Raw genomic sequence first — 14860 nt, 5'->3', positions numbered from 1 at the left:
TGAATAAAGAGGTTGACAGTGACTAATTCATTCAACCGTTTTAAATTAGGGCTAAAAATTGACATTGACCTTATGACTTTTGTTACAAACTTGATTTAATTTTTTTTATTAAATGAATATGAACAATACATTTCTTATCTTAGCAGTTAGAACACACACAAAACAGTCAGAAAGCAGAGAATACAATTTTATAGACATCCTTCTCGTAAGCTCACCTATCATTTCATATCAGAAAATTGAAATAAAGTTCAAAAGGCACACGCAACAGCAATTGATAAGAACATAAAATAATTAAGCAACTGTGAGCGGATGTTTTTTTGACTGTGACCAATCACGGAGAGCTACTGAATCATGTCCTGAAAGCCCGTTATTTTTATTTTTCAGTGTTCTACTTGAAATGTGTTTGAAATCTCTTTGGGCACTTATTTCTTTCTTAAAGATTATTTTTTTGGACAGTTTCAGCCTTTATTCTGATAGGACAGCAGAAGAGAGAGAGGAGGGGGAAAGGACATGCAGCAAAGGGCCGCAGGTCGGAGTCAAACCCGGGCCCGCTGTGTCGATGAGTAAACCTCTATATATGGGCGCACGCTCTACCAACTGAGCTACCTGGGCACCCACATTTGTTATTTGAGGATAACAACGAGCCACTACCAGTGTCAGCCTTTGTTTTCGGTGTACATAAATCGAATTCATTTCGTACATTGAGAAAAAAAAAAAAATTCTAAAATAATTTGTTTTTTATTATTTAAGTTTTATTACCATGATATCACGTATGGGAAAATGTACTGTAAGAAAACTTATTTTACTTAATTTACACCTTTTGGTTCTACATTGGTTACCTTATCAGTACTTCCTCTGTAATAAGGGTTCTTTAAAATCAAACTCTATAGAGCCAACCATCAACCAAGTCGACACAAGTCAAAAAACACATACTTTATTTCAAATTGCTGCAACAGGGGCACTAAAAACAAACTGCAGAGAAACACACTGGCCCCAGAGTGAAACTCACTTTGATAGAAAATATTCTCATTTAAAAGTCATGAATAAAACGAAAGCACAGGAGAACATATGGTGGACGAAATTATTTGGATCCCAGCTATATGTAGCTTTGTCCAACCGACAGAGAAAAAAAAGGAACACTTATTAGATTATAAGAGCACAGTTTGGTGCGGCTTTCCAACCTTTCAAAAAAAAAAAAAAAACACGTCATCAACTTTCAGGAATAAATAAAAAAAAATTAAAATAGGACATCGCCCTGTCCCCACCAAAACATGACTAATTAAAAACTAATTTACTACCGAGACATTTTGAGATTGTGGGTTGTGCAAAAAAAAAAAAAAAAAACTTGAATAGATTTCCAGAGAAAAGCGGTGACAACACACAATCAACATACACACATGAACATACTCACCACTAGCCTGACAGTCACTGTACAGTCTCACACTCTCTCACACACACACACACACACACACACACACACACACACACACACACACACACACACACACACACACACACACACACACACACACACACACACACACACACACACCCTGTGGCTATTGATTAACTTGACTGACTAATTTCACGACACATTGAAAAACTGACAGTGCAAATTTTCAGACGGCTGCATGGAACTAAAATAAGAGCAAAGAAGATACACCGACATGACAAACTTTCAGACATTTTGTACAATTCTTAAATAAATTCAGTGTTGGATCTGTTCTTCCTTTTTGTTGTTGTTAAAGAGTTTGGATAAAGATGAAATGAAGCTCCAGAGAAGCAGATGAGGAAAATTAATTAAATATTTTTGGATTGAGCACTCAGAGGATTAAAATAATGCCATTTAACAACTATTAGTTATTTTAGGGATGCATGTAATTTTACCTTCTTTGTCTTGAACACAAAAAAAAAAAAAAAAAAAAAAAAAAATAAACTGTTCACTACATAAAAACACTCTGGAGCACCATTTTCATTACCCATGAATTGAGACAAGTTATGAGCCAAGAACAAAAATCAGAAGCCAAATGTTGATTCTGACTGGTGGCACTAAGTTTGGACTTAAATGTAGACACGAGTCAATCCAGTCAACCGACTACAGTCATGTGCATCATGGAGGGGTTTCTCATCTACGGGGTTCTAATGAATGACCGCTGACCCTCCTGTGGCAGGACAGGCCAGATCACCCTGGTCCACTACACCTGTACGATGTGAAATGCTTACGTTCCAATGCACGTGAATTCTCTCAGGGAAAAAGAAAAAAAAACTAAACGTGGAGAAGCCTGGAAGAAGCAAAAAAGATGAAGAATGCTATATTCACAGGCTTTCCCTTACCCTTGTAGGTTTCGCATCCCGCAAGGCCAGACGAGTGTTTTTGACAACACCCAGGTTCTCTCTTTTTTTTTTTTTTTTAATATATACGGTACCTCACAGTCCTTTGGGTTCCTCGGAGTTCTCAAAGACTCAGAAGAAGTTTCCTGAAATGAATCCAGTCACAGGATATGGAAGGATATTAAAAGTGTCTGTTAACTGGATAGAAGGAGTTACAGAGTTCCTGCTCCTGTTGCTTCGTCTGTTTTTTTTTTTTTTTTATTTCTACTTCACCATTCGGCATCCCCAATGGCTTTGGAGAAGACATAGTCTCTCCCATTCAGATTCATGATCCCGTCCTTCAGGTGGAATTTCCATTTGTTCTTACTTCTGTGAATCTGGGGAGTAAAGAAAAGGAAATGAATGTCGTGGGCGTTCGAGGACAGACGGACACAGTTTCATTTTACAGTGGACACAGTCTCTAATGTCTTTAGCCCATGCACACAGAAGACTCAGCCGGACACACACTTATGTTAACCAGCGTTGACCAATGCTTCTTTAAAAGCACCGAATTAGCATCAAAACCTTTCGTTAACCACTTAGACCTGTACGATACTGCCGATCAAACACTGCACTCAAGGCAAAAATGGGCATCTACCAAATGCAGCGCTAATATCCAATAGTAAAGGCTCTCGCATGATAAAAGTATGGCAAAATGCCTCTCAATTTTACAGCAGCAGCATTTTTTGTCATAAAAAAATTAGATGAAAACTGCCAGGAAACAAACTTTTACAGTGGAACTGTGTGATGAAGGCAAAGATATCATAACTTCAAAGTTATAACAATATCTGTAGTATTTGTTTTATTAAGCTGAAATGACATTAATATTTAAAAATGTTTTAAGTCCTGTGTAGTAAAACTGCTGTGGCCTTTGTTTGTATTGTCTCCTTGGTCATCATCAGATATTTGTTTTGATTACTGAATGGAAAAAAAAAAAAAAAAAAACATTGGCAAACTGGTGACTCCTAACTGCTTGTAGGTGTAAACGTGTCAACGTCAGCCTATACGTGTGCTAGTCCTGCAACAGACTGGTGACTTGTCCACGGTTAGAGAGTTGATGAACTGAAATTAAACAACTACAAATATAAAAAAAAAATACAGACATGCGTTAGTGTAAATTCTACATACATCACATGAATACTGATACATGCAGGTTGATTGAGTTTTGTCGTGCCATATTCTCTTACCTTGTCATACTGGCACACCACTACATTCTCTGTATCAAACAGCTCCTGGTCCTCCTCATCACTGACGTCGTCACCACTGTTCAGCGGCTCCTGTCGAGGAAACAAAACCAAAAAAAGTTGGATATTTAATCTTCTGGATATGGTGAAAAAGCCTTTGAAGCTGAATTACTTGTCTTGACAAAAATAAAAAAAACAGAGTGGCTGACTGCGGATACGTTATGAGAGAAACACACCAAGAAGTTATCCAGATGTATTACCTGGGGAAAGACAATACAGTATAAAGGCTGATTTATGCTTCTGCGTTAAATCGGCCCCGTGGGTACGTGGAGATACTGACCCCACGCCGTAGCCTGACGTGCATCCACCCAGAAATGTAACTACATGTCGCGGCGACGCACGTCTCTCGGCCGTGGCTTGGTAGCGTTGCATTCCCGACTAATTTCCGGGTTCTCCTTCTCCATAAACATGAAATCAAGGAGAGGGTTAACTTTTCCTGCTACAGATTTCCCACAGTAGTCAGAAAGAACAGGGGAGACACTTGGTTTCTCCCACTATCAGACCTGGCAACCTTGAAAAACTTTTTTGAGTAGCAACTTACTGATTTATTGTCGAAGTTCTGGTTCATGAACACGGCGGCACGCACGCGGAATAAATGTGCCATGAAATGTCAAATCTGTATACATTTTAAACCCTAGAAAATAATTATGTTCAAGTAGGCTACTTGAATTAAATAAAACATTTTATTTAAATTATCGGTCATATTTAATACAATTAATTGGATCATAATATAATCCAATAAAATAAAATATATTACACTGCATAATGAGCACTTTTACTTTTGGTACTTTAAGTATATTTTGATAATACTTTTGTACTATTACATAGGGAAGATGTTGAATGCAGGACTAACTGACAAGTAATTTGTAACTCTACAACACAGTTTTTTCTACTTTTACTGCAATACATGATCTGAGTAAGTCTTCCACCTCTGGAAATGACCAACAACAGTCGTGCATGAATACCTGCAGCAGTGTTTAACACGGAGAACACACAGCCAAAGCCGGTCTACGGAAAGCCGTTCCACTCCCTATCCAGCCCCATTGTACCGGATTTTGGTTGCAGTTCCACCAGAGTTCCCCTGGGGGTGATCGCGGTCCAGTGCAAAATGAATGGGACTCTATGGAGCTAGGCGGCTAAATTTGTCTCTTTCGCCTGATTGTTGTTGAGAAACCTCAGATTTGATTGTAGTTTTTGCAAGTTCAACATGGGTTATAGGTCGAAAGTTGAATGAACGAGTACTTATGTCCTTTTGATTTCTTACAGGGTGAGTCGTTGTTGCCCATAACACGCTAGCATTCTGCTAATGAATGCTGATTGGTCAGTGAAGTAGTGATTACGATCGGAGATCCCGCTTGACGGCATCCGAAGCAGAGCCTGAATATCAGAGTAAATATTTCGGCGTGGTCTTTAAAACATCAGCAAACCTCTTTCTAGCATGTGTATTGACAGGGAGAGTCTAACCTGTCAGCTGTGTTGTCGATGCCTCGAGAGAACAAAGGAAGCGACTCAGAGCTTGCCGTAAAGCAGTATCTCTGGCCGTATATGTGTATGACGTCATTGACGTTTTAAAATGCTTTTTAGAACAAAAAAATCGACTTTAAAAAAATGTAACACAGCAGTGTGTATTTTATTTGCCTCCCCTTTCGAACGCAACATTCAAATTACTAGACAAAAAAGTATATCCTGAGAAAAGTGGGTTTTGAGGGGTATAGCTCCATAGAGTCTCATTCATTCTGCACTGGCCTGTGAGCGCCCCCTATATGGAACTCTGGTGGAACTGCAACCAGTTCAGAAGCCGGAAGTAACGAGGGAGTGGAACTTCTTCCTATATTAGAAGTTCTTTGACACAGCTCAGTTCAGCTTTTACTTGCAGCTCTGCTACAGTAGCAGATAACCGTCTCTAAACAGTCCGCTCACAGTGAAGTCCTGCACGGATCAACAGATGTTATAGTCGGCCGGCTGCTCGCTCTGTTTGTTACGCACACTGAGCAGATTGATGCGCTCATACAGAGCCAATCTCTGCAGATGTTACCGCTCGGTGTTTGGCTAGCTAATAAGCCGTTAGCCTGTTAGCTTGAGCTTTGAAGGCGCCGAGCAGCCAGCCAAAATCCGACAGACACCGACACATTCCGCACATCCTCCGCTCAGTTTAACCGCTAACCCCCCCGGTACCGGTCAGAGAGGTGTGTTTACTTTGTGTCTCGGTCCGGTGCGTCCAGCGACGGGCTCCGGTCAGTTTTTAATTAGCCTACATTAGTAACAGTTAATTTTGTTACGGTATGAACTTAATCCTAGGAAATGCAAAACACATATAAGACCTTTGTAACGAAATCCAAGACTTTATAAATGCAAGGCTTTATTAATAATAATATAAATATTTCTCCAAAGTTGACAGGTAGGCTACGTAAATTAATTAATTTCACAATTTCACCTATCTACACCAAATCAGTTTACCTTTGCAAGCACCGTCCTCCCTTGGGGAAACCAACCAAACCAAACGGGAATGAGAGAGGAATGAATAACACTTGCATTTGATGATTGTCTGTTTACATGACCCTTTGCCCGATATCCAAAGCCTCTACTACCCGAAGCCCCTTTTGTTGTTAAAAAAAGGGGCCCTTTGGGGTTGTGGGGGTTTTTTTTTTTTTCTGTTTTTGGGTTTTGTTTTTTTTTTTTTTTGTTTTTTTTTTTCCTCCCCCCTCCTTTCTTGGTGGCTGTGGCCCCCCCCCCCCCCACCAGCCGAACTCAAAGCAGTCACCTGATTTCCACTTAGTTTAAAGTGACAAATCGTATCACCCTATTTTGATGTCAAAATGCGTATCTACTACGCAAAATGCGTACAGGTTGGCAGGTCTGCACTATGCCTCTCCAGAGTCCTCGCTCCGAAGATAATCACCGTCACTCTCTCACTTCACTCCCTCTAACACCCACTCCACCCTCACACCACTTACGTAGGCTACGGCGAAAGCTCTGCGTGGAGCATCCGCAGAACCATAAATCAGCCTTAACACAACTTATTTCTCCTGAACATAATAGCTCATTTTGCTTGCTTTTTCAAACACTGATCCACTTACAGCAAGTCTAATTACTTCTGCTGAGCCTGACAGCATCCAACACTGCAATGCAGCTGCCATTATTGTTCTGTTTCACTTCACATTTTACAGTCTGGTTTCATGTGGTGCCCACCTCTTCCACCTGCCCGTCCTCTCCCCCATCCTTGTCCTTCTCCTCCTCCTCATCTTCATCATACTCCTCCTCCTCATCCTCGTCCTCCTCCGAGGAGGTGTCTCCGGCACCGTCCACCTGGAGCATCTGGGCCTGCTGCTGGGCCTGTGGTGGGCCCTGTGTTGCAGCTGCACCCTGGGCCTGCTGGACCTGAGCTGTTGCTGCCTGACCAGGCTGCTGCGTCAGAGCTGCTGCCTGCATCACCTAACGGGGAAGGTCAGGTCATTAGTTTCATTAACTAGTTAGAGGATATATATAATATGGAGAAAAACAATTCTAGATCAGGCTTCCTGTGCAACATTGTACATGCTAAGGATAATATTAACAACTAACGTACTTCAGTCCCAAATAGATAGATGTTAATAATATGACAAAAAAAAGGCAAGGATAGGTGGGAAAACAGAAGTATGTTTCAGACTGAAAGTGCATAGCAAACTTCCAGAAAAGACCAATTAAAATCTGTATTAAATAAGGGTGTCACAATTTTGATTTTAATTCGAAACTGACCAAAATTAAGTCACAATCTCGAACTTTGAATAAAAAACAAATGGAATAGTCGATGCTGCCACGTCCCCATGTCGTGTCCGGTCGGCTTGTCAAGCGGAAAAAAAACACGCACGTTTTGAAGCGCTGCGAGTCAAACTCGTCTAACTCCTCTAACTTAGCTACAGCCAGTCAAAAGATAGCATGGCAACTACAACTTTCACTGAAGTCGCCGGTGTGGAAGTATTTTGGATTTCCAGTGAGTGACAACGTTTGATAGCACTGACAGCACCGTTTGGCTTAGTTATCAATGCTGTTAGCATCGTGGCTAACACTTGTTACTTTATTTTTTGACAAATCGTTTCGGCTCTGCTTTCCAAGGTGATGTCATTGTGCTAACAGAGCACCGTTAGCCTTTACAACAGAGCCGCTTCACTACACTTGTTAGATAATGTTTAATTACAGAGTTCTCTGTTGATTTGGGTTTGTCGCTGTGTGCTTGTGGTGGGAAAATAATGTAAACAGAGAGCGGTGTGCCAGAAATGCAATGCGCCATGACGTAGGTCCCCTTCAAGGCCAGGCTGATGTTGGAAGTCCCTCTAGTGGACAGAACGTGTAACAACAACAACCACATGCTGATAGTGGCATTGACAACGCATAAGCCTGAGTAGCGCAGTACATATTAATAACAGGCTGCATTTGAGCATTCAATCTTTGAATATTATTCGAATAATGGCATAGCAACCTGTGGTTTAAAAAAAAATAAAAATCTGTAAAAATCGAGAATCGAACCGTTACCTTAGAATCAATGTAATCGAGGATTTGGAGAATCGTGACACCCCTAGTATTAAAGAAATTGAAGAAGTGCTGACCTGTGTATTGCCTTGGACTTTGTTTCCTGAAGCTAAGACAATTTGCTGCGGCTGGATGATGACTCCTGTTTGCTGGGGAAGGCCTCCCTGCAGAGGAGCCAGGACCTGGACACCGTAAACAGGAAAAACTCACACTTGGCAAAAGCTCTAGGATAAATATTACTGTATTGTCTTTGCACACATATGTGGGAATTACATCTTAAAATGCCAAAAGTTATTCTATTTCAATCTCATTTGACTTATTGTAATTGTAAACGTAAGGGGGGCAAAGGGCATAAGAAACCTCAGAATGCCTCTTTAAAAAAAAAAAGTAATTATAAGATTATATAAATATATACCGATTTAGGCCAATATCCTTATCCTACATAAAGCCATCATTTTATTTTCATTAAATTTTTATCTCTAACATACACTCACACAAACATTGCTATGCGCTGCCCCCAACATCTTGTAAATGTCCTGACTTTTTAAACAAAAGATGCCCCCAAACATTTATTTCCTACACTGAGGTCGTGAAAAGTATTTCTTAGGGCAGGGGTCTTCAACGTTTTTCAGGCCAAGGACCCCTTACCTGAAAGAGAGACAGAACAGGGACCCCCTGCTATATATATTGTATAGAATTAATTTGCATATTAAAAAGGGCCTACAATAACTTGTAGGGCGGCCTAAAACCTTGATACATACCTTTTTAGTGCATAAAATACTATGCTATTAAAATATCCTAATAATTGTATATTATACACTATAGGTTGTTGATTGTTTTTTTTTTTAAAAGACCACAGATAAACAAGATACAGTTCCCGTCCTTCAGGTGGAACATTTCAACAGTCTTGCCTTGGTTTACCAAAATGAGGTGTTCCTACCTGTCTAATGGGGCATACCTGCTGTATGACCGGCGCCTGCACGCCGCCAGGCTGCATCTGCTGCTGCAGGAGGATCTGCTGCTGGGGCTGCTGGATGATGTACTGAGCCCCATTGGGAGCACGGACCACCTGCAAGATCTGACCTGACAGAGCGCAAAACCGACGAGACGTGAGTGCCGTGAGATCGCATGCATCTATGAATTAACTTAATTTGGCAATATGAAAAGCTAAAGTATTTCTTCACAATTTGATGCACAGAAACGTGTAAGTGGTTCACCTTGGCTGGTGATGAGCTGTTGGTATGGGGTGACCCCTGTGGGCAACGCAAGGGTTGCTGCGGTAGCTGCTGCACTCTAGAGGAGAAAAGGAGAACACACGAGTGAATGAAACAAGGCAGTCAGGTACATGCTCACTTGCACACACACAAACCGTAAGCCCACAGGTAAAAGTTCTATCTGAACATAACCTAAAAGCAGGGTTTTAGGGTTTGAGAATGTGGAAAATAAGAATGCTTAAGCTTTAAAGGGTCCCATAGCATGCTCATTTTCAGGTTGATATTATTTTGTGTGTGTACGAGAACATGTTTACATGCTTTAATGTTTAAAAAAAAAAAAAAAAAAAACTTTTCTCATTCTGTCTAGCTGTATATACCTGTATTCACCATCTGTCTAAATGCTTCAGTCTGAAAAAGCACAGTCTGCTCGGATTGGTCCGCGTTTCCGGGTCTTCTACATTTCTGCTCTCAACGTCATTGAAGCCGGGGAACGACGGCATCGTAGCAGCACTTTCTACCCATATATAGTATAGTTGTGACATCAAAACCGTACGGAAGTCCCGACGGCTCGTTTAAAAAGGCACAGCTTCTGAATACGGGCTATGCGCATTTCTCTGTGGATTGAGCATTTTGCTACTTTCACAGTATTTACATAGCTCCTGAACCTGCTTTATAATAAATAAAGACATAAAAATCTCACTTTTACATTACGGGAGCTTTAAGGTTGTCAAGGTGTAAATGGTCTTACTTTTTTTTTTTTTTTATAAATACACACCAGGTACACAGGTATTTATTAATTAATTTCTCTAGAGATACATTTTTTTATGAAATAGAGCACAACCTCTTCCCAATTAAGGCGCTAATATTTATATTCCCTTGACTGCTGTAATAAAAGCGGCCTTTACATATTTGCACTCATTCATTTGACCTTATTCCTGCCAAGTTTGATGGCGAAATGATAGGAATTTGCATGTAAAGCTTGAACAAAGTGTTTGGGAATTGAGGCAATAAACAGTTTAGTCATACAGCACAGATGCAAGCCTTGACATCAACAGATGGCTTGCTGAAAAGAAGTGTTGTTGAGAGAAGGTGATGACACTCCATTGTGCAAAATTAAAACTGATGAAGGGGAAAGTGCGTTTGCCAGTGTGTGTGTGAGAGAGAAAACAGGAACATGTAAGAGGATGTATTATCCCCAGCTTTATATCCAATATAATCCAGGCTACTAGACAACTCTCCTCTCTTCTCTTGCTTTCCATATCATCGTGCCCCTCCATTTGTCTACTGCTACTACACCAGTTGACCTGCTCCGAGGAAAAAAAGCCTGCACAGACGCATTAAGATCCTTTCTTCTTCTTCTTCTTTTTGGCTGGCTAGGAAATATTTGATGGAAAAAAAATATTTCCTTTCTCTCATTAAATATATATTATTTACAGAGGGCTTCATGATAAGGGAGTCACTGTAAATCTCTTTACAGTGGAGCAATTGTTGCATTACATCTACTGGTGTATTTGATGAGCACAAAACCCCAAACTATAACTGTGTGTTTATTTTATATGCTCATGATCTACTTACCATCCCTGTTGCACTCATGTGCTGTAGAATCTTGGAATCCTGAACAATGACTTGCTGCTGGGGAGCTGTGGGGAGACATGTTTAAGTCATAGTATAATATGCACCAAAACTAATAATAATATCCAGAAAAGAAAATTATTAAAAAGAAAAAAAGTCTAAAGGTTAAATCATTTGGCAGTTGTGAATAATAATTTCACTTTTTGACTATCGGCTTCTATCAAGAAAGCCTTCTAATTGAGAAATTGTCTTCAAACCCCCTTATTTTCAATAGGAAGGCTGTATTGACATGTTTGTGGTGTGTAGAAATGGCATTCACATATGTTAAATAATGCTGCTGTTGCATTTACAGCTCGTTCTGTACCAGCGCAGTGTGGTAGTGAGAGCGCTGACCAACCTTGCTGCTGCTGAGGGGGCAGGATGACTTGCTGGGCCTGTGCTGGCTGGGTCACCTGCTGGACTTGTTGGACCTGTTGAACCTGCTGCTGAACCTGCTGCTGCTGCTGAACCTGCTGCTGCTGCTGAGCGGCCTGCAGGGCTGCCTGCTCCTCCGTATGGAAGCCCTCCACTGCCTTGGACTGCAACAGTTTGTTTTCCCATAGCTGAAGAATCAGGCAGAAGAAAGACATTGTCACAGAGTTTTGATAATATTTTGATATATATATTGTCTTTTATTCAAGACAATACATATGTACAGGGCATTCTCAAATTCTCATTACTATAAAGGTGGGAGAAGGAGGAGGAGCAGCTGGCATTTGGGAAATTGTAATAAAAGCTTGAGATCGGCTAGTTCCTACACTACAATAAACTAGAGCAGAGATCTTCAACAGGGGGTTGCAACACCTAAGGGGTCCTCAGAGTTACTGCAGGGGGGGGGTCTCCAAATTATTGTTTGAAAGTTTATTTTTCTTCCAAAAAGTAAGTCTGAGAATGATGTCTGAAAATATACATCAACATGAATCTAATATATTATTAGCAAAGATAAATCAGCCTGTTCATGAAAACAAAAAACATTTAATTTACACTGCATATGCAACTAAATGTTAAGAAATATGCAGAACAAGGGGGTCCCTGCTCCATCTCTCTTTCAGCTAAGGGCTTCTTGGTTGAAAAAAAAAAAAATAAATGAAGACTCCTGAACTACTCAATTAAATGTATAGTGTCAAATCATAACACACGTTATCTCAGACACTTTACAAATAAAGTAGGTCTAGACTACACTTTATAATGTACAGAAACCCATCAATGAAGCGCACCCTACAGTGGTCGTACACAGGAACAATGCTGCTGGGGACAGTTACCGTTTTCAGCTCCAGAAGAACTTGCTCATCCACACCCTCATCCAGGAACAGCTCTCGCACCTCGTTGATCACATCCTCAATCACAGACTTGTAAAGTTTAGGCTACCAGGAAGGAAGTAGAGAAAAGAGAACACATTTCCATTACTGTTTGCTAAAAAAAAAAAATATATAATAATAATAAATATATATATATATACACTACTAGGCTACTTGGGGCTTACTTGTATACATTTGGCGTTTGGTATTCAGAAATATGTTTAATAGGAAGACATCAGCTCCTAATAGCGCTTCACAGCTGCGGCAACACATTACAAGTCTAATAGACCATGTTGATATGAATTCACTTTTGCCATGCCAATTAAGAATACGTACGTATAATATGATAATATTTGGTGTATATCTGTTGGAAATATGTAGCCCAACTCTAAAACAGCTCCATGCGAAACAATCCCTGGGATTTAGCTATAACGTATGTACGTCACTGTGTGGTTTGTTATGCTACTCCATATGAACCAGGTCTATATATATGTCCATCTGTCACGACCAACGAGGTATAACGTTACAGTATGTTCATCGGTATAGCGTGGCATAGCCTACATGGCGCACACGAACAACTAATGTAGCTATACCGTTCATATGCCTACAACGGCCGTATTTTAGTAGCGGAAGAAAGCGGTACAATGGAAACCAAAAAGCAACAGACACACAGGCCACCGCACTACATTCTCCCCAATGTCCGCAGCACGGACCTCGGACTCTCCTTCCCTCCCCGTCCGCCTGTCTGCTTCTCCACTATTTAAAGCACAGTCTGGTGTTTATATGTAGAGCCGGTGACGTAGCGTCGGATAGCACCTTCCCATCCCGGGCAGCCTATATTAGAGAGCCAATATGGCTGTATAAAACAAGGCAGCAGAAAGGAGGAGGGCCAGAACCGGAGCGAGGGGAGACGTGGAAGCCATTTTACGGAGCGGCAAACTGTGCGCTCGACAGCCCCGTACATTGAACGATATGTGGCGGAATGTGAAGGATATTTTCGGTGTAATTTCTTATGAGTACTCAGCTTTGACTTAGCAGTATGGCCTTGTCGGTGGGGAGCATGACAAAATTGTTATGAGATGGGTAAAAGTGGTGGTTTGGGACGACTATTCTGCCTGCTGGTCGTGGAATGGTGGACAATGATGAGGCATTAGATTGAGCGTGACGATTTTCGAAAAAGGAGACTTTAATTATTATTTTTTTTAAATAAACTCAATTCATTCGCAGTGGATGGTGGCGAAGGTGCTTTGCGAACATCTGCATCTTATAAATTATGCAAAATAAACAATTTAGCTTATATTTACCATGTGTCTTTATGACCCGTCGACACAAGCAATGCTTTGACCCTTAACTAAAGCAACAGCACAAACATAAAATACCGAAAAATCCAGATCTTAAATTAATTCAGCCATAACGTTACATTTAATTCCAGAAGCCTCTAAGATAACGTACTATCATGACCCAACTAGCTAACTCGTGAAAGCTTCAACCTAACAAAAGCCCATAACTTGCAACTTTGAAATTGCATTTTCATCACTAACCCAAAACTTCTAACGTTACACCATTTTTCACTTACTTTATGTAACGTTACAGCTCCTCTTACGTTAGCCATTGCTCCTACCAGATGGCTTTATCTGAGAGAACAATCTAGTTTCGAAAAATGATTAAAATGGCCGATTGACTGAAATTAAGTCCTCACTTTATTTGATAGAACAGTGACTTGTTTGTTAAAGCAGATTCATTTTACTGAAATAAATAAAAAACCAGCTCGTCGAAGAGCTTTCCATTATCTTTACCCCCATTTTTCCCCGCTGACAATCCTTAGAGATTGATCCTTACCACTGGGTTCGAGTTAGCCGAGCTCGCCATTATACGCGTAGTGTAAAAACCACACGGAAATAGGCGAGAAATAGAGCCAAAAATTACGAAAAACGACTTAAAACAACTGGGAAAGATATTTTAAAACAGCCGGCATCACTTTTGTAAATAAAACACAGTTTTAACGGTCTTATTTACAATCCCGGGCTGCGACTCCCCAGCCGTCCTCCTTCCGTCGTTGTCCTGCTTTATATACTGAGCGATGGAGCTGCGAGTGCGCGAGACATAGGGCAGGGTCAAGCCGCACATCGCGCGAGATTTCGTGTGGAAAATGATGACCAATCAATACGCCTGCTGCTGGGAAATGTAGTTGATATGTTGTAAGCTTATAATACATCAGTGGTTGTAAGCGGTAAATAAATGTGCACAGATCGCATTAACTTTATAATGCTCAGTGATCATGCTGAATTGGGCCAACTGTAAACATGACGACCCATTTAAGGAATAAATCACCAGGAGCCATACTTTCCACACTTTTAGATCATTATAGATAATATAATATTTATATGGAGTAGGAAATAATACATTTGTATAACAATTGAACAAATATAAACCCAAAAGGAAAACCTGGATTTCAGTGCTTTGTTGTGTAGTGATACAAGTCAATTGCAAATTCCTATTTATGTTATTATATTATCTGATGACAAAGTGCAGAAAGCGGGCAACATTCTCAAACCCCATTCTTTATAATTGGTCAACATTAAAGGTCCCATGACGTGCTTTATGGATGCTTTTATAT

The 14860-nt window shown here is 40.5% G+C and overlaps 1 protein-coding gene across 4 annotated transcripts; it reads right to left on the bottom strand.

The window, feature by feature from the left end:
• Nucleotides 1–918: 918 nt before the first annotated feature.
• On the bottom strand, nucleotides 919–14307 carry gtf2a1 (general transcription factor IIA, 1). 4 transcript variants are annotated; one of them, XM_039781264.1, is made up of 10 exons: nucleotides 14083–14307; nucleotides 12208–12309; nucleotides 11304–11508; nucleotides 10910–10974; nucleotides 9338–9413; nucleotides 9061–9203; nucleotides 8198–8302; nucleotides 6804–7046; nucleotides 3558–3647; nucleotides 919–2708 (listed from the first exon to the last, which is right to left on the bottom strand). In XM_039781264.1, exons 1-10 carry the CDS (start codon nucleotides 14110–14112, stop codon nucleotides 2601–2603), a joined length of 1167 nt encoding a protein of 388 aa, XP_039637198.1. In that variant the 5' UTR covers nucleotides 14113–14307; the 3' UTR covers nucleotides 919–2600. The 4 variants fall into 4 exon arrangements, with proteins under 4 accessions (XP_039637198.1, XP_039637200.1, XP_039637197.1 ...); XM_039781266.1 differs by having other exon boundaries at nucleotides 9079–9203; XM_039781263.1 differs by lacking the exon at nucleotides 14083–14307 and adding an exon at nucleotides 13820–14076.
• Nucleotides 14308–14860: the final 553 nt, after the last annotated feature.

The sequence above is a fragment of the Perca fluviatilis genome, chromosome 18 (genome assembly GCF_010015445.1).
Source record: "Perca fluviatilis chromosome 18, GENO_Pfluv_1.0, whole genome shotgun sequence".
NCBI lineage: Eukaryota > Metazoa > Chordata > Actinopteri > Perciformes > Percidae > Perca > Perca fluviatilis.
This window is presented reverse-complemented; position numbering and strand designations above follow the sequence as displayed.